This window comes from Paroedura picta, chromosome 15 (genome assembly GCF_049243985.1).
Source record: "Paroedura picta isolate Pp20150507F chromosome 15, Ppicta_v3.0, whole genome shotgun sequence".
NCBI lineage: Eukaryota > Metazoa > Chordata > Lepidosauria > Squamata > Gekkonidae > Paroedura > Paroedura picta.
The window spans coordinates 10,113,163-10,139,071 of NC_135383.1; the positions used below are offsets into that span (position 1 = coordinate 10,113,163).

A 25,909-nucleotide genomic window follows, 5' to 3' on the forward strand; every position below is an offset into this window, starting at 1 on the left:
TCAGTGCCATCCGCGGAGGGGCCAAAAAAGAACAGCTGGCCAGAAACAGGGCATGCCTCAACGTTGCCTGAGTGGGTGGAACAGAGAGACGGTGTGGAGCAGAGGTTAGCATGTCAGAGGTAGGCACCAGGTGAGCTGCCTTCAAATCCCTGACCCGCTATGATGTGCACCTGGGCAAATCGCCTTTCACAAAGTGGTTGTCTGGGTAGGAGGAACACATGCCTTCCTAGGTCCTGATGCATCCTCTGTTTTTGTTTTGCAAAACTCCCTGGGAGAGAAATGATTTGATGGGGGAGGGGCGTTCCTAACACCTGAATGGAACCATATGTGATAGCAAGTATTGATGGCAGCAGGTTGGGGGTGGGGGGGTGGGACTGATCCACCATGCCCAGTTTTTTCCTGGAGTGAAAAAGCTGCCATGCAAGGCCAAATCCCAAACCGAAATATCAGAGGAGTTGCCTGTTCCTGTTTGTAAAAGAGCATTTGTGTGTGTGTGTGTGTGTGTGTGTGTGTGTGTGTAGGGGGGGTGGACAATTGAGAGAGGCCAGCAGAATTCTTTCAGGAAAAGACACGCATTCAGTTTTTCCACCCTTGGCAGCTCCTAGGAGCGACTCATTCAGCAGCGCTGCCCATGTGCGGCATTGGTGGCTCTGGGTAAGCAGCCGCAGTTTGTATTCCGATGGCATCGGGACAAGGAGGACTTGACCCCATTTGAGCTCGTTGGGAAATTTCTTCTGCTCTGTAGCAAGGCTGTGCCCTTGAGCCGGTTTCTTCGGTTTGTTTGGCCCAGTGAGGCTTTTAAGTCGCAGGTTTGAAATGCAAACCCCGGCCGTTCAGCTGAGACGGCCTCGAGCATCCCCAAAAAGGCTCCTCTTGTCTTTCCCAGAGGCCGAAAGAAAGACCCAGCTCAGACAAAGATTCTGTGCCAGGCAGCCCCGTTCCTGGCTGGCAGAAGGCAATTTGGCTCCATTGGGATGCTGAGTGAGCAGCAAGGAGATAGCCCGGTGTGCTACAGATTGGGACTGGAGGAGGAGAAGGGAGGTGGGGGTGTGTCTTGGAGTTGTCTGTGGAACTGCCAATGAATTCCTCAATAGGAAGGGCTCAATCCTGCAAAAATATTCTTCTGCACAAGCCCCTCGGGAACGAATGGGATCTGTGCCAGAGCACTGCGAGAACATCAAGCTGCTGGGGGACGGTCCTTTGAGCTTTGGCAAACTTGGCTTCGTTTCCTGTTCTCGGGTGGTAGTTTTTCTGTTCAAAATATTGCCTCACCCCCAGAGCCAGGGCAGCAGATCTGCTCCTCCGTGGCGGTAGCAAATTCCATCCGTGCCCTCTGCTCACCCTTCCCCTCCAGAATGTACTATTGGGAGGGTTGCAAGGACTGGAAGGTGTTTTTACTGCAGCATCTTTATCCCTATGGAGTTTTGGTTGTAATTGTATCTGTTCTGTTTTTAGGTCTGTTTTAAGGGATTTTTATTGGGGGTTTTACTCAGACGGTGTCACCCGTCGCAAGCCTTTGGGGAGAGGCGGCCAATAAATTGAAATAATAAACAAACAAATGGGATGTGTCCTGCATAATGCAGGGGGTTGGACTAGATGATCCATGAGGTCCCTTCCAACTCTATGATTCTATGATTCTAAATAAACATCCTTAGAGATGGGGATACAGCCTGCCAAGGCGCTATGGCCAAATTCACATCAGCCTTGGTTGGTGTGCATCTTTTCCAAAACTAAAATGCTTTATTTATATGCTGCCCTTTCGGAGACCAGTTTGTGGCAGGCCTTGACATAAATAAAACCATAAGATACTGGCTAAACTGAATTTAACCACCATTGCAACCGGGCAAGACAAGCCGGAAGCATCATAGCATTATGTGACTTCTGCATACATCTGAATGTTTGTGGAACACACTTAAATGGCCCATCCTACCAGGGCTTTCGTCTTGAGAGAGGGGCAGCCCAAATCAACACCCTACTGTCACAGCAGGGACAAGAAATACCTCTCTCCCCCAAAGGACAGGGAGGCCCTCTGTATTGGTCAGATCCATTTCCACCATCTCATCTGGCCTCTTGCCCTTTGTGAGCCGTTAATGGGTCAATGTGTAATGAAGTTTTTCCAAAAGGGAGCCCTTGCTGGAATAAAGTCCAAAGCCAGAGAATGGGGGAAAGAGCGCTGTTTGCAGACAGCTAACTGAACGAGAGCCAATGGTTAGCTAAGAGATTAATCTTGACGTTTTCTTGCTCAGCTCCTTCCCTGTTCCTTGTATGTTTTGATAGAAACGTGCTGAGTTTAGTTCATGTGTTTGTGGAGCACCTGCAAGGTTCTGCCTCTATTCTTGTTTTCCCCTTGGTTGGCAGAACTACACATTTCCCCTTCTTTTTGCTGGTCACTTCCAGGTTTCTTTCCCTCCGTGAACAGATAGAACTTTTTCTTTTACAAAGGAGCATTTGGACAACCTGTGGAAACCATCTTCTTTATTTGATGATCACATCACAAATTACAAGAGAAAAAAAAATCACATAGACCGTTTACGCACTGGGAACTTCACTGCCCCAGCTCCTGTGCAGGAGCACAAATAAGGGGCAGATGAGGTGTGCCAGACAAAATGCTCCCCCATGTCGGTGCAGGAAGAGGTGGGGCAACCTGCCATGATTAAAACTCTAGCCTGCAGCCTGGCATGAAACCTCCAGTGCGTAAACAGTCATACAACAGCTCCATTTTTTGAACACTGCCACATAAAAGGCCAATATTCAAAGACCTCCACATGATTAAAGTTAATAATGAACGTATTGTTGTCCTGTATGATAGGAACAGCTGATACGGCAAAGACCACTAATCAGGATTTAAAAGTAATAGGGAGCAGTGCAGTAGCCTGGACAGCAGAGATTGCGGCTAAGGTGGAGATAAATGGGAGGATAAGGAACTGCAGCAGAATCACAAGTATTTCCGAAAGGGAGACGGGGCTGGAATAAAGTCCAAAGCCAGAGAATGGGGGAAAGTGTGCTGTTTGTAAACAGCTACCTGAACAGGAGCCAATGGTTAGCTAAGAGATTAAGCCAGACTCTGCAAGGAAGATGGGACCTTCCTTGGCCATCCTACTGAGTGTCACTAGCCAGCCCCTGGTCCCTTCCAGTTATCCATTGGAGGTGAATGTCCAGTTTTCTTGCAGCTGACTTAGGGCCACCTGTGGGGTTTTCTAGGCAAGAGACATTCAGAGATGGCTTGCCATTGCCTGCCTCTGTGTAGCAACCAAAGATTTCCTTGGTGGTCTCCTGCCCAACTCCTAACCGGGGCCAACCGGTTAGGCTAGGTTATGTTGCCTTTTCACAGTTCTCTCAGAACTCTCTCGTGTTCTTTTTCACAAAGCTAGCTCTTGGACAGTCCTAAGGGAAGGCGGCTTTGCCTCCTCCGGAAAGGAGTTTCCAGAGAAAGGCCTTCAGATTGGCATCTTGCCCTTCACACCTCAAAAGAGTATGTGTCTTTGGGCCTTCTTTGGCTTCCTTCCCTCGGCCGCTGCGTGAAAAATAAGCGTCTGTGCTGCAGAAGGAAGCAAGCGCCTTAACTGCAGGTTCCTGTTTCTCCACCCTGAAAACCCACTCATTATAAAAACAAGGAGGGGGGGAGGCTTTTCCCTGTCAAACAAAAGTGCTTTGAGATTTCCCAGTAACGGTGACAGCACGTGATTTTCACCTCTCGGCGAGCGCCCAGCAGCCTGCTTGCCTAGATATGCTTCTTTGGGATTTCCAGGAGGGCAGTCAAGAACACGATGCAACCACCCAGCAAACTGCAAGCATTGCAAACTGCAAGCGTTGCAAACAGGTGGGTGGAAGCTGTCTAAGGAGAGGCACTGTGACACTCCTTGACTATTTGTCTCCAAGCTGCGTGAGTGTTTTGCAAAGATTTGAGGAGCCTGCAACAGTTCTCTAGCTAGAAAAATCATTAATGATCGGCATTGGTCAGCGGCAGAAGGAAACCTGGTTGCCAAAGGATCTGTTGGCTCGACACAATCAAAGCCGATACAGGGATGACCATGAACCAATCAAAAGAAGCAGTTAGGGACAGGGGCGCATGGCGAAGACTTTCCTATAGAATCGCCGAGGGTTGGACACGACTGAATGGATGACATCATCATCATCAACAGTTATTTTCAGAATGCGAGCCTGGTATGTGACCCATTCTCAAAAACCTCCTTTGCTGGCTGGGAGGGGCAATCATCGATGGATAATCCTCAGATCTCCGCCTTGAATTCTGGATCCAGGAGCTTCGACCAGATAGGGCTGTAGGGGTGGACCACCTGAGTCGGGGCCTCCTGATGGTCGACCATCTGCCTCCTCTCTGTGGCCCACTTCACCAATCCGCCTTGGACATTGTAGACATCTAAAGAAGTCGCTGGCTTCTCAGTAGACTCTTGGGGCAAGACCTCCTTTGCAAGCTGCGCCGCGATGGAAGACCGGTAGCCCACGGTGCAATAGCAAACAATGCGCCTACGACCCCTGTTGTGATCTGAAATGGAGAAGAAACGAAGAACGGTTAGACCAAGGCCCATTCCGCACACATAGGATAATGCACTTTCAATGTGCTTTGGCAGCTGGATTTTCCTGTGCGGAACAGGAAAATCTACTTCTAAAGTGCATTGAAAGTGCATTATCTATTGTGTGCAGGATAAGCCCTGGAGGAGAAAGGCCAAGTCACTGTAGAGTAAGATGCTGGACCTGAGGCTATGGATTTGTAGAATACCTGGGGCAGAGCTGATCCTCTTAGCCTACTAACCTTCCTAGAGACAAATAAGATGGAAGCTTATTGGGGAGGGAAAGAGCCATGAGTGCAGCATGCCAAAAGGAAACAGCTGTGCTAGAATATCCTGTTCTGTGACTTGCAGGAAGGAGCCATGGCTTTATGGTGGATCATCTGCCAGAGTCAGTAGAAGGCAGCTTTAGGTGTTCATCTATCATGCAGACTGAACACATTTCATTTTGCACCTTGTGTCCTATAACTGGGGGGGAGGGGGGATTTGCATGATTTCCCTCCCCCTCCCACCTTCTTAAATCATCGAGTGAAGTTCTAGGCAACCCATGGGAAAGGAAATCTGATCTAATCCCTCCCTGGATGCAGAGATTTGGACAGTGCCCGTATGTTTATGAGCATGAAGGTTGGAAAGTTACTGAAGCTTCTTGGGAATCTTTTGGGAAACTCCAGCCAGCCTTGGTGCTTCCTGGAAGCTCCTTCCTGGGCCAGAGAAAAGCTCACCTGGGACATTCCAACTGTACCTTGCATAAGTTGTGCTTTCAAAAGCTCCTGCAGAGCTGGGCCTTCAGCGGCAGCGAGGACTGCACCTGGCATGTGGCTGATCTCAAACTCGGCCGCAGTCCGGGTATCCTAAGAAGAGGAAAGGAATCAAACATGAAACCAACTTTGGTTTGGATTTGGTTTGGGGCCCACTGTGGGCTCCTAGCCTTTGCCCTCCCTTCTGTATCCACCTCCATGCCTCTGAAAATGGAAGTTTGTAATCCGTTACTAAAACGAGTCGCCATTGATAGGTCTCTGCTCCATTCATCTGTGTAACCCTCTTTGAAAGACCCTTGAAGGTCTACAGCAGTGATTCCCAAAGTGGGCACTACCGCCCCCTGGTGGGTGCTGCAGCGATCCAGGGGGACGGTGATGGGCCACAGGTGCATTTGGGGGTGATGAATAACTATTAAAAAATTTTAAAAAATTAATTTCCAGGGCGCTGAGTAATATTTTTTCTGGAAAGGGGGCGGTAGGCCAGATAAGTTTGGGAACCACTGGTCTACAGACTCACAACCATCTCTGGAAACAGGAGGTACAGATGTGCTGATGGACAAGAAGCTTCCCCCCCCCCCCAAGTCACATGGATCCAGTCCTGCTACATGGACACTGCAAACCCCTGAAAGACATCAAGAGACTTTCTCCCAAGGGAACTTTTATAGACATTGTAGAGCATCACCTGCAGGTCTCCTGACCACCAAAAGAGAACAGGCATGAACGCCCGAGCCTCTAATTAAGCGCATTTCTCCGCTTTGTTCCAGCCAGCGATGCCTATGATCTGGCTGCCATCAGATTTTAATGACAGAGCAAGAGTTCGGAAATTGCAGCCTGTGTCCCGGGCTTGTTATAAATAACGTCTGGCGCACAGCCTTTTGATCCAGCCCCATGGCGAGTGAGGTAGCCTTGAGCATGCCCAAAATCCTGACTTGACAGCTGCTCAGGAACAGAGAGCCAGTTTGGTGTAGTGGTTAGGAGTGCGGACTTCTAATCTGGCATGCTGGGTTCGATTCTGCACTCCCCCACATGCAACCAGCTGGGTGACCTTGGGCTCGCCACGGCACTGATAAAACTGTTCTGCCCGAGCAGGAATATCAGGGCTCTCTCAGCCTCACCCACCCCACAGGGTGTCTGTTGTGGGGAGAGGAAAGGGAAGGCGACTGTAAGCCGCTTTGAGCCTCCTTCGGGTAGGGAAAAGCGGCATATAAGAACCAACTCTTCTTCTTCTTCTTCTTCTTATAACAGGGGTAGTCAACTTGTGGTCCTCCAGATGTCCATAGACTACAATTCCCATGAGCCCCTGCCAGCATTTTCTGAGAAGGGCTCATGGGAATTGTAGTCCATGAACATCTGGAGGACCACAGGTTGACTACCCCTAGCTTAGAACACTTTAGATGATCTGGAAAAGGCCAGCAGTGCCTTTTCGGTCTTGGCCCCTCCCTGGTGGAATGAACTCCCAGAGGAGCTGCAGGCCCTCGGAGAACTTTCTGCCTTCTGTAGGGCCTGCAAAACGGAGCTCTTCCACCAGGTCTACGGTTGGGGCAGTGCTAGAGTAGGTTTGGCTTTGGTGCCTGAACATCTGGCGCCGAACATCTTGTTCTCCCCCCATGCTGCTTCCATAGAGGGCTCTCCTGTTTTAAGGAGGGCTATGGGTTTTTTTGCCATCTGCCCAGTTTGTTGTATTTGTAATAATTGGGGTTTCATGGGGTTTTAACCGAGGTTTGTTATTGAATTTTTTTTTTGTTACTGCATGGATTGTTTTTATGTGCAAGCCGGTTTCTGAGAGCAGCGGGTTATAAATCCAATAAATAAATAAGAAAGATCTTTCAAACTTTATACTCATTAGAAAGGCTGAACGGTGTGCCTTGGAATTTTCAATTTTGGGGGGCGGGGGGGGGGAGTCAACAGACACGAAAGAGTTCCATCGCATTCCGAGGCAGATGGACTGAAACAGAAAGAGAAATTGTGTTTGTGATGCACATGAGCAGTCTGGTCAAGGTGGGCTTTTGCACCGCCTCACACAGTGATGGCAACAAGAGTCGTTTAACACTCCATGCATGGAAACAGATTGGGTCAGCCGCTGTTGGGGATCCGGGCTCGATGGCTGCTGAAGCAGGGAGGCCTCACCCAACTGAACATTTCACCGCCAGCTGTTCGAAGTGTCCCTTGTGCAAATCAGACTTGCTAATTGGGTCAAGTTATTTGCAGGAGCAGAGACCTCAAAATAGCCACAGTGCGGTTGTGTCAGTGTCCAGAAAGGGAAACCTGAGGTGGCCACAGCTCTACGGCCACAAACGCTGAGTCTAAAATATATTTTTTCACTCTCTGGGCTCCATCATGCCTTATCCAGGGGTCGCATGAGCCTGCAAAGCACTGGAGAAGTCCAAAAGAACAGACCCACTTGTTTCCTATGGTTTTATTTTAGTAGACAGTGTCGGCCCGGTTGGTCCCCAAAGACAGTGGGGTGGGGATGAATATAACGGCCCTTTTCACTGAATGTGCAAGCTTCTATGTTTCACAGAATTCTTTGGCAGGCAACAGAAAATGACCCTGAGCATGAGGAAATTTGTTTCCTTATGGATATTTCGTATTTACTTTATAAATGCCTTGGGGATCCCAGGGGGAACAGACCACAGTGCACTGTGCCCTGCTGATACTGTTGCATTGTTTATAAAATTAAAAAGCAGGCATCCAGAGAGTAATAAAGCTGTTCTGACCGAGCAGGAATATCAGGGCTCTCTCAGCCTGACCCACCTCACAGGATGTCTCTTGTGGGGAGAGGAAAGGGGAGGCGATTGTAAGCCGCTTTGAACCTCCTTCGGGTAGAGAAAAGCGGCATAAAAGAACCAACTCTTCTTCTTCTGATAAAATGAGGGCTGGCTATCCAGGAGGCTGTGTTGAGGCAGCAAATTCCAGATGGTTTGGGAAAAGTCACAAAGAAATGTAACCTGTTCTCAGAGCCTTGGAACAACCTGGCCTAAGGTCAACTTTGCCTTCTTCTTCTGTTCTGACCGAGCAGTGATATCATGGCTCTCTCATCCTCGCCCACCTCATAGGGTGCCTGTTGTGGGGAGAGGAAAGGGAAGGCGACTGTAAGCCGCTTTGAGCCTCCTTCAGGTAGAGAAAAGTGGCATATAAGAATCAACTCTTCTTCTTCTTCTTCTTCTTCTTCTTCTTCTTCTTCTAGTTCTCTTGCTTGGCAGCTACAGCCTCTTCCCTTCACCGTGGGCAAGTGATTGGAGTCCCCTTTGTGTGTGTTTTCCTCTTTTTCTTGCCATCAAATCACAGCTGATTTGTGGTGACCCCATTGGCTTTTCAAGGCAAGAGATGTTCAGAAATGGTTTGCCATTGCCCCCCTCTGTGTAGCAACCCTGGACTTACTTCCCGTCCAAATACTAGCCGGAGCCAACCCTGCTTACCTTCCGAGATCTGACAAGATCAAGCAAGCCTGGGCTATCGCAAAAGTGGAATAGAAAGAAACCCGTGTTCGGTTTCTTTCCCCATACCTCCTACCACACACCACAAGATGCAGTGAAAATACTTTTCATTTAAAGCCGCAAAAGAACTATGTGACACAGTCATTTTAGGTTTTAAAGCCTCCAGGAGGAACCTGGAATTCTCCGGGAATGACAACTGAACTTCAGACCACAACAAAGGTAAACTTTAGGGCATCACACCCTTGACGAGCTCCCCAGACTCTGCCCCCAAATTTCCAGAACTTCCCAAGCTGGAGTTTTACAGTACATCCCTTGCCTGTAATACGTATCCCCAGTCCCAGTCCGGCCAAGGCTACTGAGTCACAGCTAGAACATTTTCGGCCATGTGCAGCCAAATGAGCTTGACAGAACATACTTTCCCCCAAATCCTCCTTTGGGCCTGAAGTTGTTCCCCGAGGTTTTGTGGTTCTTAAAAAAAAAATGCTCCCCTATTGGTAACCAGAAATAGAGATGCTGATGTTTATACTGGCAAACCAACCGGCCATTTAGCCTTGTCCTGTCCTGTCGAGTCGCCAGCATAGAAAGGGAGCTTGAGGTTTGCTCAGACCTCTTCTTTTAGCCCAGGAGTGGTGTTTACTGGGGAGGCATCTTGTCCCGTTCTCTATGATAATGACAGTTTCTTAACCACTTTAAATAAAAACTGCCTTTGGGGCTAAGGGACACTTTCTTATATTAACAAAGGCTAAGAATAAGTCATTCTTGGAAGTTTTTAGAACTTATTTCTTAAGGGGGGGGGAAACTATGCTCAGCTGGGATGGGTAAGATTACAGAGCATTGCTCGAACACTTACACTATTTCACTGTTTGAAAATAGCCCAAAACCGTCACTAAAAAAAGCCTAGAGGGCCATTCCTAGGCCACTGTATAGAAGGCAGTTTTTTAAATGATGCGGTTCAGGAATGCTCAGCAGAACTCTGCTGGCTTGATTCCTTGGGTGACCACAGAGGTATCGCCATGAGGCAGCAGTGATTCTGGAGCTGCCTACAGATAGATAGACAGATAGACAGACAGAGAACAGAACGAACGAAAGAACGAAAGGAAGGAAGAGAGATTCTGCTCCCTGGAGATCAATAATGTATCACATTTTCTTGCTTCCACACTGTTTTAAGGCCTTGACTGCCCTCTCCAGATCATTCAGAGAAAGGCCATCATTTGGCACAGAGGGCCTTGCAATCTGCTTAAATAAGAATCTCATTAAAATGAACTCAAGCATATTTGACTGGTAGAACTGACTAAGTGCGGAAGGTCCAAGAGAGGAAATCCGACTGAAAAACAACCACTATTGCCATCAAAGTACTGGGCGAAAGCCGGAAGGCTGCATTCTGAAGCCATTTGTGTCTGAACCAAGCCTCCGTGACTGATAAGGGCGCCTGCAAGCCTGGAGAAAAGTGTTCCGCCTCATGAGCAGAGACTTTGTGTGCGGAAATGGTCAGCTGAAGCCTTTCACAGCATGGAGGCACATAATAGCACCTGGTACATCTCACGAAGTCTCTATTAAAAGAACTGCCCTGACCTCACCTGATCATGGTTGCTAAGTAGGGTCAGTCCCAGACAGTATTTGAAGGAGACGCTACCAAGGAAGTTAGGGTCACTGTCCAGAAGCATGCAATGGCAAAGCGTTCCTGAATATCTCTTGCTCTGAAAACCCTACAGGGTTGGCGTTAGTCAAATGCAACTTGATGGCAAAAAGAAAAAGAAAAGAAAAGAAAGGGACAGAACCTTTTTTCCCTCTCCAGGCAGTTGGCAACTGGAAGTGGCCGTTCTACCTTTTTAGTGTGGCAAGTCATTGCCATGTGGTGAGGCTTGTAGTGTATAGCTATCCATTTTCACCAGGACATACTGACAGCCAACTAGAACAGGGTTTGTCATACCTCTGTGTCCTTACATTGCAAGCAGAGTGTCCCTCCACAATGGACCCGCCCACAGCTGCCACCTGAGGTGTACTTAGACCGTGGTGATGTGAAGAACAGAAAGGCAGCTTTCAATAGACTTTCTAAATTGATCAAAAGCCATGTAGGAAAGTTTGATTTATGGCTCCATTCCAACCTGCCCAGCTTTGCAAGGAACATGGGACTTCAACCTTATTTAGGAAAGTTGTACCATTGTACTCTGTGGGACGTACCTCTTCATTAAGTAGGCACAGGACTGGGCTGTGTATGAGAACGGACAGCCCTAATTTTATATTGTGCATGGGGAAGTGATGCAGTTTCACAACAGGGCGTTTGCTTTGTATTTTAAAAAGCCCTGGTCCAATCCTGGACATTCCCAGCTGTTGGGAAAGACCATCTGCCTGAGATGTTATCTGCCGACATTTGATACAGAAACACCAAATCCCATGTTATAACACGAAGTGGTGGACATGTGGCTGCCACAAGGACTTTGGTTCAGACGTGCACCTGCAGGAAACTAAATTTCCAGGTGCATGGGGCCTCACCTCAATATGGAACTATGGTGTGTGCAAAGGAATTTTCATGCAGACTTAGCAAAACTTCAAAAGGTCGTATTCCTATGAGCAGAGCCGAACAGCATATGGGGCATTTCACCTGCCTCTCTCTCTCCTTCACCTTACTGCTCCCCCTCCCCCTTTATTGTTCTGTGAGGTCACGATTGTCCTACCGCGTTGTGTATTAGGATTGTTTTCTGCTTAGGGAGGAGGCCCATTGGTCTGTTTGTTCTGTTCACAAGAACAAACTGTTCATCAACAGAACATAATTAGGGACTGCAGGAGTCTTGAAGAGGGCTAGAAGCGGTTGGGAAGCCCTTGCTTCCCGCTGCATGCCCTTCCACTGCACACACTCCAGTTGTGGAACCAGATATACACAACTTGGGTTGCCAGCTCTGGGCCAAATTTGGGGAGGGAAGTGGCTTCAGTGGTGTATAATGCCATCTCAAGTGGCCATTTGCTCCAGGTTAACGGAGATCAATTGTAATAGCAGGATATCTCCAGCCATCCCCTGTGGGTTGACACCACAAGACATGATGGTAGCACCAGCTGGGCTAAAACCAGTTGGTGCTTGGCTGAGACGGCTTCAGAAGGAGAATGTTGGCTTTAACTGTGCTGAAGTTTTGTGGTCACCTTTTCAGCCCAAGTATTATCAACTTCTCTCACACGACCTAATTTCCAGCTCATTAGGGAAAGCTAAATCCCAGCTGATAGGCCACTCAGCAAAGGAGAAAGTTGATTTCCCAGTGGGAAAGCCCCTACTAATCAGGAAGAAACCCTATCTTCCCATATCTTTCCCTAGTAAATCAGTATCCTTGCAGAGAGGGTGTGGACTTGTTAAAATGTTATCTGTGAGTTTCAAGAGTTGCTGTTCTTCAGGGTACAAATCCTCTCCCGGAGTCACTAGGCGTTAACCCAGATTTCAGAGCGGGATGCATCTTGCCTCTACTACTGAGCGTACAAACACATGTACATGGATGGGAAGGCAGTGCTCGGTTTGCCACTTGACACTCTAAAGCAGGGGTGGCCAAACTGTGGCTCTCCAGCAGGTGGTCCATGGACTACAATGACCACGAGCCCTCAGGGGCTTATCATTGTCATTCCATGGATATCTGGAGAGCCACAGGATGGCCACCCCACTCTACAGGTTGTGGAGGTATACTGTGAACTGTCAATAATATATTATGGGATTTTAATGTTTCTCTAATATATCTTTAACAAGAGCAAACACACATGTCTGGATTTTAAGTTAGTGAAAGAGAGGTGACCGTACCACCTATAGCAAGTGGAGGAGATCCTTCATCAAAGGCTAAGAAGACAGGGTTCCTGGGCACAAGAACAGAGGATCTCCCACAGGGGCCATGTTCTGGGCTAAGAAATAGTGGAAGGGATGCACTTACAAGAATCAGAAGCTCTGATGGTTTTTCTTCCATCCATTGTTGCAGGGTCTCTGTTCCAACCAACTGAACTTCTGGGAAAAGCTTCTCTATCCATTGAATCGCCAGGCTCCTCATTTCTGAAGGGGTCTTATCATCCGCATTCTCAATTTCCTTAAAAAACTGGGTCGCCATCACTTTGCTAAAATCCCTGGCGCTCCGGTGAGCTGTGTGAAAGGCTTCCGACTGGGTCACCCAGAATAGATCACGAATTGTAGGAGGTTGATCAGACTAGCTTTGCCAAAGGGACCAAGGGGTCGGTAGAAAAGTTTTGGCAGCAGTGGCTTTAATGTGGGAAAAGACCACTCCCCTATCTTTTTTTTTGAGTCACCCTACCGATAAAATATAAAATCGAGCAGATTTGTTTGTGTTTCTGGATGGTGTTCCTCCCACCCCCCTCTGCCCTTCCTGCATAAACTTTCAGGAATCCATGTCAAATGCCACCTGAAACTTAAGGAGTGAAAGCCAATGATTGTAAAGGGAGGAGATGCTGATCATGAAACATTAACTTTGCTTGATTTTAAGAGCTAGCATTTATGTGCCCTTTGAACAGCTAAAAATCAGGAGGGTCTGTGTTGGAGGGAGGTCATACCCAAAATATAAGGCAGAGGCCTAACTCACATGCAAATCAGAAAGCCTTTCACACTATTGATAAACATGTGAACATCAGAGAGGAAGATGAAAGTATAGCTAGGTTGGGTTTCTGAAGCAATCTGAAGCAATCAAATGACAGCTAGGGAGGCAGGTTTGCAGTCACAGTTCCTGTGCTTGGTGATACATCTGTGAGTTCAATTCTGTCCTTAATTTCTACACCGAATGGAAATTCTTCTTCAGCTACCTCAGACTTATGTTATGTCTGCCAGAAAAAACAGCTAACCTTGCCGTGTCTGTGGGATGTATACTTAGAAGTAAATCGCCATTTTAAAAAGATGGTTTTCAATCCCTTTAGTTAAAAGCCAGGATGATAAATGTTTTGACCTGGCACTTAAAAAAGAGAGTCGTGTTTTTTTATTTGACAAAATTTATACCCCAGGGCTTAGCCAGAAATCTCAGGCAGAGGTGGACTTCAAAAATTAATTTAAATGATTCTTATTGAAAAACAAAACAGAAGTCCCTAACATACAAGCACACAAATTTAAACTAACACATACATACACAGATGAAATAAACCAAGGGGATCAGGATATTATGATTAGGGTCAGAGAAAGTGATCATTACCATCTGACGTGGGAGAAAGAGTACCTGGGAGAAAGAGCAGCAGCAGTCCAGTCTTATGGAAAATCAAAACTGGGAGAAAGAGCAGTAGCAGCAGCAGTCTAGCCTTATAGATAACCAAAATATGAGACAAGGATAACTACCCTCTCTCCTTTTTATAACCCCATTTATATCTTGAGACTATGATTGGAAATGGCAGCTGAATAACAATTTCTTGATAGGATAATTGGGGCAATATTTAAGAAAATTTAAAAGGGTAATGGTCTGGCCAGGTGTCCTGATAAGGCCGGCATGATGTCATTGGAGATGTCTCAATCTGCGACATTCCCCATAATGGCTGGGGGAAGTCCCGGGGAAAGACAAAAAGGTGCTAATGGTCCATCTGAATAGGTGCTTAATTGCTAATGGGAGTTTGGCATTCCTGGGGTAGGCTTGGATGGGAATTTTGCTTTGGGTGGAGCAGGGAGGAAAGACATTTAGTCAGAGATGGGATTTCAAGACCTTCTGGGGCAGTCCCAGAAGATAATGCATGATTGCTGTGTTGGGAAAGGGGGGGAGGAATTAGCAATTGGGGCCCCTCCCAGGTCAGCTGTAAAATTAATTGCTGGACAAAAATGGAGTCTGCTGCTTGAGTGTACATATTCCCATGTCTGCTTGCAGGTAGATGTTGGTTCTCAGTCTCTTGGGCTGAAACGAACACGATTTGGTACATCTCCAATCCAGAAAGGGGATGGCCAAGCCATACAGTAGGTACAGGCATGCTTAGCTAAGGGTGTTTGTTGGCAAACTTCCCCTCAAAGTGAGGGTGGACCGGACTACCAACAATTTAGGGTCACCAATTCTGGATTAGAAAATCCCTAGATATTTGGGGGTGAATCCTGAGGACAGCAGGTTTCGAGGGAAGGGCGGGATCCCAGTGAAGTATAATGCCATAGACTCCATGCTGCAAAGCAGCCATTTTCTCCAGGAGAACTGACCTCTGTGGTCTGGAGATCAGCTATAGTTCCAGGCGATCACCAGGCCCTGCCTGGAGGCTGGCAACCCTATACTGCAGCTATCTTCGAGAGACACTCCCTATTTTATGATCCTTCTCCTTATTTTGAGGGTGCCTTACTATAGTTATATGAATGAGCTGCCCGTAGTGCTAGTCCTCGAGCCACTGACCAGATGTGAAGTCTCTGCCTATTAGTCAGATGCATTTTGCTTTAGAACATCTGTAGACACTTGCTCATATGTAAACATGACGCTTGCTTTGCACTGTGCAGCTCGCTGTACAGCTACTGGGGTGTGTTTCGAACTGTTGATCACCTCCTGTAGGGCCGTAATGCTTTTCTAGTAGATCTTTAACCAAAAGAACAAATACTTGCTCGGCTCATATATCAGGGAACGGCAGTCTGTTATTGGAGAAATGAACGTAACACCCAGTGTTTAACAATGAGTTGTTAATTGTATTTAATTTAACATGTTTACCCTGCTATTTCCCCCCTGCACTGCAATAATTGTGGAAGGAGTGTGCATTTTGTGAGTGAGCTAAACTTCTCTTTCTCTCCAAAATATTGGAAAGCTCTGTTAATGTCCCTTGTTGCTAGGTCCAGTCCTTATTTACTAGTCCCTGCTCCAGGGTAAAGAAATTCCCTTTTCCTATTTAATAAGTGAATGCCTTATTAAAACTGTGTTGTTCAAGTTACCCGTTTCCTTCAGTGCCATGCTGAGCAGAGTTACATTCTTCTAAGTCTATTGAAATAAATTAGGGTTGCCATCTATGGGTTGGAAAATTCCTAGAGATTTGAGAAGCTGCGTCTGGGGAGGGAACTTAGCAGAGATATGATACCATCAAGTCCATCCTTCAATGTGCTCATTTTCTCCAAGGGAATTAGGGTTGCCAGCCTCCAGGTAATAACAGTGGTTACTGCAAAATCTCAGTAACTGATTGAACAACGTATTAACTATGCCATGGTTGGGCTGTTCAGAGTTCAGTTCTCCAGGGGAACTGGTCTCTGTCACCTGGAGATATAATTCCAGGGGATCTCCAGGTGCCACCTGGGGACTGGCATCCCTACTTCCTAGCACTGTTGCCTGCTCTGGGTTGGACAATACCTGGAGACTTTGGGGGTGAAGCCAGGAATGGCTAGGATTTGGGGCTGGGAGGGACCCCCATGGTGTGTAATGCTATGTATGGAGTCCCCCATTCCAAGCAGCCATTTTCTCCGGAGGAACTGTAGATCAACTGTAATCCCCGGGGATCTCCAGATCCCGCCTTTGGGCCCATTGTGCACATGTTGGACAATCCACTTTCAGTCTGCTTTTGCAGCTGGCTTTTCCTGTGCAGAACAGGATAATCTACTTCTAACGTGCACTGAAACTGCATTATCCAAGGTGTGCATAATGGGCACTGGAGACCAGCATCCCTAATGGCAACCCTAATCTGCCTTGAGTCCCAGGAGGAAGGCGGGCAATCAATCAGTGAATCAATCAGTCAAGACAGCCCTGCCCCTCATCCCCCGCCTGGGGATGGCAACTTAACGCTAAGGACCTGAACACACACACACGGACGTTCCAGCAAAGCCACAACCCAATCACGCAATAATGTGCTGTTGTTGCAAAGGGGGCGCTAGACTGCAAAACAGGCGTTTGGAGGCCCGAAGCGTCCTCGTCGCCTTGGCAACGCTCCCCTTCCGCCCGTGCGGCACGGGAGGCTTCCCACAATGCACCGCGCCCGGATGGAAGTGCGCAGGCGCCGCCTCCATATTGCTGCCTCCGGAGAAGCGGACGGCGGGCGGCGGCGTCATGGAGACGGGTGAGTGCTGGGGACTGGTGGGGGGATTTAGCCTGGGGTTGTCCATAAGTGTCGCCATAAGGGGTTGGGGTTAGGAAGGGGAATCTTCCCGGCCGCTAAAGTGCCGCCTTCGTGGGTGCGAGGAGTTGGCGGAGTTTAGGGAGTTGTTTACACCCCCTTCCCCCCCCCCCCCCCCCGCCTTGCAGTATAGGTCTCCCCGCTTCTGTTTTATCGCGAATCAAGACTGTGAAGTAGTTAAGGGTGTCTTATTCTGACTCTGGGCTATTCCCTCTGCCTTCACAGGGGGTGGGGGGGCTGTTAGTCTGTAGCAGTAGAACAAGATAGTCCAAAATAGCAAAAAATGCCCAGGGTATAAGCTTTGGTGAGTCAAAGTTCACTTGATTGGATGCTAGTGCAGTGAGCTTCGATTCATGAAAGTTTATATGCTGGAAACCTTTGCTAGGCTGTAGGGTGCTACTAGACTCCCATTTTGTGATGTCTTAACAGTACTTATCTGAGGGGCTGGGCTAGCATTGGTATGTGTGGGGCTGCTTAAAGTGGAGGGGCCATGAGTTGAGGCCGGGGCCTCTTGCAGGCAGAAAATTAGTGCTAAATCCTGAAACCTGAGTGCAGTCAGATGCTGCAGCTGCTTAGCTAAAGCCCCTCCGTGTCGCTGTTTAAAATGGATTATAAACTGAGCAAAACTGGATTGCCTCTTTGAACCTAGAATTGTCCTCTTTATCTAATTTTAACACTCCTTTCTTTTTTGGACACCAGATGATGCAGGAAACAGAGTGCGGTTCCAGTTGGAGCTGGAATTCGTGCAGTGCCTGGCAAACCCAAATTACCTAAACTGTAAGTGCCTGAAACAAATGCAGTTGCATTTGGATGATTAGATTTTGTTGACACACTGAGCACCTTGGTGCCATTAGTGGCCAAAGGTCATAACAAATAGCTCAAGTGCAAAAAATGCATTACAAAAGAAAGGAGGTCTAGCCAGCACCAAGAGGATGCTAATATGGCCTTCTAAAGAGGCTAGAGTGTGGCTGGAGGATAAAAGGGAAGATAATGTTACAAAGCCTGATCTCATTGGCTCAGCAGGATTGGTACTCGGATGGGAGGTCACTAAGGAAATGGCAAACCTCCTCTACTTCTCATTTTCCTTGAAAGCCCCTTGCTGGACTTATAATAAGTTGGCTGATTTGACAGCCTCACCTACCTAACAAGGTGTTTATTGTGAGGAGAAGGGAAGGCGATTGTAAGCTGCTTTGAAACTCCTTTGGGTAGTGAAAAAGCAGGATATAAAAAGTAACTCTTCTTCACTGTGAATCTGTGTGATTCCCCTTTGAAATTATGTGTGCTCTTGGCCATCACTACATCCACTGGCATGGAACTGCACAATTTATTGTTCCTTGTATACAAGTACTACCTTTTATTTGTGCTGAATCTATTGTTTGCTTAGTGTCCTTGAGTTCTTGTGAGCAGTTGATATTACCAATTATAGGGTAAACATTCTAAAATAATTTGATTTCTGTCTTACAGTTCTTGCCCAGAGAGGATACTTCAAAGACAAGGCATTTGTAAACTATCTAAAGTATCTGCTGTACTGGAAGGAACCAGAATATGCAAAATATCTAAAGTAAGAGTGATATATATGTCTCGCACAGTATGAAGTGGCCTTAGACTTGATCTCTGCACAGGGGGCAGTTTCTAAAATTGTGTTGATGCTGAATACTTCTGGGAGGAGTAATGTGATTAATTGGGTTACCATGTTAGAGGCTCTTACCTCTGCTTGCTCAGATGTGATAGTTTTCCAAGTGCAGGATTTTGTGTGTGGTTTTTCATGGCAGGGAGAACTAAACTTGTGAACACGTGATGTTAACTGGTATAAAATCAGGCCTATGGTCTATATAGTTCAGTATTACCTTGTAGTGTGGATGTCTCATGTTAGGGAGAAACATTGTTCTGCCTAATAGGTAAATTTCTGGGTACTTCAAAGAAGTAATCTTTTTGAGCCCTTGCAGATAGGGCCATTTCATTTCACAATTGCTGCCCCAAGCAGATATGAAATGCATCAGATAAAAAAAGGCATATTGGCTCCGTGACTAAGATTCCCAGGTTGTGTAAAAGCTCTTGTTTAGTTTCCTACTCGATTGTTGTAACAGGATCTTTTTACGCATTCAATAAACACATGAATTCAAGTTGGAATTTAAGTCAGAGATAAGACATATGTTAAAGCATTGCCCCTAAAACTCATTTGATAACTGCCAGCTTGGTGCAAAGTGTTAGCCTCTAATCTGGAGAACCGGGTTCGATTCTCCACTCTTGCACATGCAACCAGCTGGGTGACCTTGGGTCAGTCACAGTTCTCTCAGAGCTCTCTCACCCACCTTGCAGGGTGTCTGTTTTGGGGAGAGGAAGAGAAGGCAATTGCAAGCCACTTTTGAGACTCCTTGAGATGGTAAAAAACAGGGTGCAACCCCCCCCCCCCCCAGCACTTCATCTCTCTTTTGTCACCCAGGTACCCTCAATGTTTGCACATGCTGGAGTTGCTCCAGTACGAACACTTCCGGAAAGAACTGGTGAACGCTCAGTGTGCCAAGTTCATCGATGAGCAGCAGATTCTCCACTGGCAGCACTACTCCCGCAAGCGGATGCGCCTCCAGCAGGCACTGGCAGACCAGCAGCAGCAACAGAATAGTGCCTCTATCAAATGACTGGATACGGAAGTGGGCTGGATGAGTTTCCACAGAAAAGTAGTTCCTCTTTCCTCCATCAAGGAAACACACACAGGGTTAGCAGAGCTAAACAGAGACCGGACTACTGGCTTCTGGCCATGTGTATAAAATGCAGTAGCAAAATGTGCTCAGTCCTTAGGAAGGTGGTGTGGAGGCAATAGGTTTATTTGAAGTAGAGGCAGCTTTTCTGGGTTTTGCATATGCTTATTTTGTGGATGATGGTAGATCAAAGCTGGAGAAACTTACTGGCTTTGTATTAAACCCAGAGGAAAATAAGTGGTCCGCTTTGGGTGTACCTTCCTGTAACAAACACTGGTATTGCACTCAAAGCACTCCTGAGATTCAGCTTGATTGAATGCACTGGCCTCTGAAATACCTGCCTACTGGACTGTCAGACTCCCAGGCAGAAAAGGTAGAATTAACTTTCTGCCAAAACCATGGGATTTTTAGGGCAGAGGCCCTTGCTTGATGCAATGTAAATTTGAAAAGGAAGCAAATGTACTATTGTTGGGTGAATGCCCAAACACCGAGAGGTAAGCAATTTACGCTTGGTTGGTTTTGTCATGACGTGGCTGATGATTTAAATAAATTAAAAGGCTTCCTCCTTAAGTTCGTCTTTAAAAAAAGACACATTTAATCTGTTCCTCCCCATAAAAGCCCCCCTTTGACTTCAACCTTGTTCTTACTGGTCACCAGAATGTACAACTGTTTCCTGTCTACGCTTGTGTCTCTGCCGTTATAAACTCAAGAGCAGTGGCTTAAATGTTTAAAAGGCCTATAAAGTCCCATATACAGAGATGATGATGTATAAGACACAGATATTCAATATGGTACAGTCTTAGGAAGGAGAGCTTTTCCTTTGCTTTTGTGGTTAGTCTACCAAATGATGTTGATTTGATTCAATATTTTAAGCTGGGCTTGAATTATCACATGGCAGATTATCTCCCCCCTCCCGTTTTTGTTTTGCTTGCTCTGACCCTGAACACTTCAGCATTGTGCTGTAACAGTTTCATTATTTAGCATGCTTATACAAAGACTGATGAAAACGTACAGTCCTGTAGAATAAGAGTATACATCCAGCTCCTCCTCTCCTTGAAAGCATCTCTACTAAGGAACAGTTCTAGGGGTAAGACAGACATAGGTATATTGAAAGTCTCCTATAGAGGCATAGTCCAGGGAACTAGTGTTTAGCCATGGTTTCCAAATGAGTGAAAAAGGCTTAGATGGAGGAAGCAGCAAGATACCAAGTTCCACCCCAAATTGATATGGGTAAGATTCTGTTTCATGACCTGGTTGGCCCAAGGCAGCCCAATCTCAGATGCTTGATAGCATTGGTCCTGGTCAGTATTTGGATGGGATGCCACCAAAGAATATCAGGGTCATTACAGAGAGACAGCCAGTGGCAAGCCATCTCTGAATGTTTCTTGCTTTGATAACCCTGTGGGGTCACCATAAGTTGGATGCTACGTGACAACACAAAGAAAAATCTGCTCTTTTTAGAAGGGTGTGAGAATAAGGGACAGAGTAACTTTTACACACTAATTGGAATACTGGCTTCTCTAAAATGTAGTATATATATTATATACAGTTTATACGAACCAGTCTGTTGTTAAGCATTTGTTTAAATCAACCCATTTCCAGATCACAAGAGGCTTCACACCACATTTGTTCCTCTGCATTTGAGCATTGCTTTACTTAAGTATAGACAGATGTGTGCCACAGATGCAAAGATGTGAGCATGGTCCCTTCAAGGTGCTTTGAGCAGCTTAACAGATGGTAGCAGCATCATGAACGCAAATGAAGTCAGTCTTCTGTGAACAGCATACGCACGAGCTCTGCTTTAAAACATTCTTCTTCCACCAACTTTTGAGGCTGAAACAAGAATTAAGAAAAGGTACACTTACATAATACTTCTACCACAATAAATCAGTTAGTTCACTGGGTACAGAAGCGTACAGGCCAAGTCTAAAGTCTATGGGCTTTTTTTTTCATTTAAGATAAACTTTCCAAAACTACCACAATAAATCAGTTAATTTTCCACCGGCTATATATACCAGAAAGTAGCATAAGCCTATATTATGTGCATTATACTCAGAAGATGCATTGGTTCAGTGGGGTTTACTTAAGTATGTAGAGGACTGTGGCCTCTTATTGTTTTATGCCAATAAAGGTTTATTATTATTATATGTAGAGCTGTAATTTTAATTTGGTCCAACATGCTTCTAAGTAAAACCCAACAAGACAACAGAGTTTTGCAGAAAGAGCAACACATCTAAAATCTAATAAATAATAAAATAAAACAAAAAATGAAGAGAAATCTCCCTGACCAAATAATGTTCCACCTCAAGCCAACATTCAGCAGCTGTCCACTGAAAATACTTACAGTTCCATATTTAAGTAATGTAGGCACACCAGTGAGCTTAAGATTCTTTCTGAACTCATTGTTCGGATCTTTCCAGCTGTGGAGAAAATTTTATCAGATCAGTCTTGGTGAGTTTATAAAGGATAAAAAATGTACAAAGGGTATGTCTGTCAACAGGTAGGAGGGCTAGGAAACTAAAACCTAATGCTATATGGGGAATACCGCCTCATGCACACAGCACAGGCTGACAATTCGCTTCAACGTGCCACATCTGATCTCCAGCAGGCAATCATATGTTTAGTTTTAAGATGGGAGCATTTTTTGTTGTCTGCCATTCATTTGTTTTGCCTACCTTTTGTTCTTTCTAATGTTGTAATTTGAATCTTTTGCCTATAGTAAGGACACAAAAGGTATATTTTTGCAGACCATCAGTTAGCCTCCAAGAAACAGGCAAATAGTTTAAAAGTATACAGCCATCCTCTGAAAGCAATGAATAGTCGAATACCAAATTGATACGAATAGTAAGTTGTTCCCTGAAAAACTGAATGACTGGGCATGTCTGAAGCCCAAATACTATTTTCTCTAATGGCACAAGTCAAAGCTTCCAGACATAAATCAAAAATAAGAGGAGAAAGAGGGCAACACTGTCTACCATTCCTGTCATGAGGGAATGGCACAGAAAATATGTCATTAATCAGGACCCTAGATCTAGGGCGTTTGAGAGGATGATATGCTGTCCTGAGAAAGGATATCCTGCTTACTGGAGAGGATGCATTAGTAAAATATAATAGATACATGAAATTAAGATGAGTTAAACAAATGCATGAATAAGTATTCCAACCCAGGGAGGAAAATTTAACATTATGCAAAAGGAAGTATAGGCTGCCACTGAGTATCCACCTAAGACGAAGCAGCAGCCAATCACAGCTTCCCAATAAGGAGCTATGTCTGCAGAACTGCTGTCATAGTCAGCATCTTAGGCATACACCTAAGAAGCTTAAGTCTGGTACTCATGAAGTAGCCCTTAGCTGTTTATCTAGGAGCCTCTATGCTTTTTGTTTAGGTCGTGGGGATTCATGCTAAGATCAGCCAGTCATCACGTTGATGCTTCAAATGGGGTGGACCCTCAGGCAGGAAGATGAAAGTCCAGCTGATAAAAGCCATCCAGCAGAGGGAGATCACAAATGAGAGCAAAGTCCTGGAAAAAACACGGTCTGAGCAGCAGCAGCAAGACAGTCTTATAGCAGAGTCATTGGTAGGTTGTAGAAAACAGCTGCATTTCAGTAAATCAGGTCTCAGGAATGCAGTCAGAGGCCAGCGTCTCTAGAGGAATTATTTACAAGGGTGTGCTTTCTGCATTGTTCATGTTTCATAGGAGCTAATGTTTAGTGAGGCCGTATGATGATAGCTTTGCTTCCTGAAGCTTTATTTATTTCTGCACCGGAAGGAATGGAACAGGGTTTAGCAGCATTTCCAATTCAATTCAAACCGGCAGAACGCCCTTGGTTCACACTTCCTCCTTAGTTTAACTGCCCTCACAGCAGGTGCAGATCAAGGTTTGTTCAAATAAAAGCAGTATTTGCCGACACCCACATACTGTATTACTTACTAGGGTCTGTCTCCTACTTGGCAGTAAATGAAGACAGATGCTTCCGGCATGTTAGAGAGCTCAGCTCGCACAATTGGCTCCGCTTAAAAAAAAAAAGGAATAATTTTATTGTGAGTTTCAGTAGATTCCAAATACCATCTTTGCTCACCACTTTAGAAGCAACGCGTTTGGTATAATATAATGTGACACGGAATTCCTGTACTTGATCTATGGTGGGCCATTGACACGTACAAGCAGCTGTTACTCAATCTTCCAGCTACCAAGTCATGAAAATGTATGTGTGAATGGATCAAGCACCAAAGTTTCCTACTGCCTTGCATATCTCTCCAAACATGATGCTTTTCAATGAAGCCTGTTCATGCATTCAGTTACCAGCCCTGATGAGTCAAATAAGTAATGCATCACCCAGCCTTCTGTTTTCCACTCAGATTAGCATGTGTGCTTTGAATTGCTGCAAACACAAGCAATTTTATGTGAAAGCAGTCTTGCTGATGATAGAATTAATGACCATGGTTGGTGAGTAGGTTCTTCCCTACTACAGGTCTTCACGCAGAGGCCAAAACATCAAGACAGGAATGCTTTGGATTTTCAATATGAGCAACGAATTGGTCTAGCTGGCACCTTCTGACTCTATGACCTCAGCAAGATTTGTTGTGGGGTAAACCATCCTGAAAGCAACACACTGGTTCAATATGTTTGGTAATTACACCATCAACAATAACAACCTTGAGGAGGTTGTTATTGTTGATGGTGTAGTTACCAACTTATATTGTCTTGTCACACCGTTTTCATGTTCTCTGTAAACTACCCTGAGTTGAAAGGGAGGGTGATATATAAATGTAATAAATAACTGAGGAACTACAGGGGGACAACTGGGAAATTATCTCCCATCCCCTAATCAACCTCCTACCCTTCTACAATTTTTTTTAGCCTTTAAGGTACCAGCGGACTCTTCCTGTTAAGCCTGCTGCAGCAAAAATAAGCTACAGTTCAATGGCATCTTAAAAGATGAGAGGAAGATGACAATATAACAGACAGAGCACCTGTCACTTTTGGGAATGCTTTCATGCTTGAGTGGAGACAGATGGGGCAACTGGGAAAGTGTCTGCTAGTAATTACTAACCTTGACATTTTTATTTCCCCAATGTTTTTGTAAAGTACAAGTGAACTCAAAAGGACCGATTAGCAGTTTTAGCAAAGAATTACCATATTGCATAATTTGGATATTATGACAGTTTACTAATTTGCTGCTAATTTACCATTTCTTTATATCTGTACTCTTGTGATCCTTGTTTCATTTTGTCCAAGGAAGAGTGCATGCACTTGGAAGCTCACGCCTTGAATAAATGTTTGTTGGTCTTAAAGGTGCCATTGGACTCAATTTTTGTTAAGCTTTTGTTAAGTCAGCGCTGACTCAGAAAAGCTCATGCTGGAATGCTTGGGTTTATTTTATTAAAAGCCTCATGTTTTAAAGGAGCTTAAAGGTATTTTAAGTCAATAATAGACAGCAATGCAGTTATCCTCGCATAGTTCCTGGCAGGAACAAGTCATGACCTACGTGTGCAGTTGGCAAGAGGGGAGGGTAATTCAGGCAAAGAGCCCCCTGGGGACATCACTGTGCTGGATCTAGGTGGCCAGTCGGGGACAAGACGACCAGTGTCACCCAAGAGGTGCAAAAAGGCACAATCCCGTGACAGCTACACAGCCTAATTAGAGTTCTTTTGCCCAGCCCCAATTACTCGCACTGTAAGAAAAACCTTTTTTATATTTTTTCTGAAGAAATATAGGCACGGGGAAGTTCCCAAATCTGTTAAGAGAATAGGATTACATAGTGTTAAATACTGTTCTTGGAGGTTGGGAAGGATGATGCCTTTGCAGAATGAGCCAACAGCCTGGGGTCTCTACCTTCCCACTCCACCGCCTGGGGAACACCCTACAGCCCTTATACCAGCCTTCCAGGAAGTGCTGACAGGTCCAAAATCCTGCTCCTATGCTTCCCCCCCCCCCCAACTTGCAATTGCTTGCATATACAGTAGTGACAACCTCTTCTTCCATTTCTCTAGCCTTGCGACAAGGCCTATCTCAGCTATAACATAAGCTTTGGTTTTGTGAAGAGAGCGTCAGAAAAACTACATTCCAGAGAGGCACAGGCCTGGTAAGAACCCAAGGCTTGAACCAGGCCAGACCCGTAGGTAGGACTTATAGCCAATCCCTAATTGTGCGACCAACCAGAAAGTAGCAATCCTTTCCCTTGACCCCCCAGGCCCTTCCCCCGTTCACAAGTGCGAAGTCGACCCACCCTTGATGCAATCCGGGCACCAGCTGGAGCCGCTCGCGGGGTCCTTGTCGCCGCTGAAGTAGGCGAAGACCCGCCGCCCCCGCCGCTGCTGCTCCCGGCACTCCTGCTCGAAGGCGGCGAAGCCTCGCACCGACACCTCTTCCCAGCTCATGGCGGAGGCGGACTGCAGAGGCGGAAGCGCCACCGGGGCGCGCGACGGCTACCCATGCCACCTGAGCGACGGCGGCCGGGCGGGGACACGCCGGCCCCCA

At 46.1% G+C, this 25,909-nt stretch overlaps 3 protein-coding genes across 3 annotated transcripts; 1 reads left to right on the forward strand and 2 right to left on the reverse strand.

Annotated features, from left to right (window-relative positions):
* Positions 1 to 2,460: 2,460 nt before the first annotated feature.
* Positions 2,461 to 13,082, reverse strand: LOC143824607 (uncharacterized). The gene is made up of 3 exons (XM_077312036.1): positions 12,624 to 13,082; positions 5,269 to 5,377; positions 2,461 to 4,504 (listed from the first exon to the last, which is right to left on the reverse strand). Exons 1-3 carry the CDS (start codon positions 12,792 to 12,794, stop codon positions 4,230 to 4,232), a joined length of 555 nt encoding a protein of 184 aa, XP_077168151.1. The 5' UTR covers positions 12,795 to 13,082; the 3' UTR covers positions 2,461 to 4,229.
* A 3,471-nt stretch (positions 13,083 to 16,553) lies between these two features.
* Positions 16,554 to 21,574, forward strand: MED31 (mediator complex subunit 31). Its single transcript, XM_077312771.1, has 4 exons — positions 16,554 to 16,671; positions 17,428 to 17,505; positions 18,193 to 18,289; positions 19,172 to 21,574. Exons 1-4 carry the CDS (start codon positions 16,662 to 16,664, stop codon positions 19,365 to 19,367), a joined length of 381 nt encoding a protein of 126 aa, XP_077168886.1. The 5' UTR covers positions 16,554 to 16,661; the 3' UTR covers positions 19,368 to 21,574.
* TXNDC17 (thioredoxin domain containing 17) lies at positions 21,053 to 25,900 on the reverse strand. The gene is made up of 4 exons (XM_077312772.1): positions 25,659 to 25,900; positions 23,360 to 23,441; positions 21,772 to 21,847; positions 21,053 to 21,260 (listed from the first exon to the last, which is right to left on the reverse strand). The coding sequence occupies exons 1-4, from the start codon at positions 25,807 to 25,809 to the stop codon at positions 21,192 to 21,194; spliced, it is 378 nt and encodes a 125-aa protein (XP_077168887.1). The 5' UTR covers positions 25,810 to 25,900; the 3' UTR covers positions 21,053 to 21,191.
* Between the last annotated feature and the right edge of the window lie 9 nt (positions 25,901 to 25,909).

Excerpts from the sequence above, each read along its gene's own strand:
- LOC143824607 (XM_077312036.1), bottom strand. The coding sequence starts at position 12,794 with ATGGCGACCCAGTTTTTTAAGGAAATTGAGAATGCGGATGATAAGACC. Across the intron at positions 5,378-12,623 it reads CATCAGAGCTTCTGATTCTT|GATACCCGGACTGCGGCCGA; the intron begins GTAAGTGCATCC and ends TCCTCTTCTTAG. Across the intron at positions 4,505-5,268 it reads GAAAGCACAACTTATGCAAG|ATCACAACAGGGGTCGTAGG; the intron begins GTACAGTTGGAA and ends TCTCCATTTCAG.
- MED31 (XM_077312771.1), top strand. Across the intron at positions 17,506-18,192 it reads AAACCCAAATTACCTAAACT|TTCTTGCCCAGAGAGGATAC; the intron begins GTAAGTGCCTGA and ends TCTGTCTTACAG. Across the intron at positions 18,290-19,171 it reads GAATATGCAAAATATCTAAA|GTACCCTCAATGTTTGCACA; the intron begins GTAAGAGTGATA and ends TTTGTCACCCAG.
- TXNDC17 (XM_077312772.1), bottom strand. The coding sequence starts at position 25,809 with ATGAGCTGGGAAGAGGTGTCGGTGCGAGGCTTCGCCGCCTTCGAGCAG. Across the intron at positions 23,442-25,658 it reads GTGCCCGGATTGCATCAAGG|CGGAGCCAATTGTGCGAGCT; the intron begins GTGGGTCGACTT and ends TTTTTTTTTAAG. Across the intron at positions 21,261-21,771 it reads CATTACTTAAATATGGAACT|CCTCAAAAGTTGGTGGAAGA; the intron begins GTAAGTATTTTC and ends TTCTTGTTTCAG.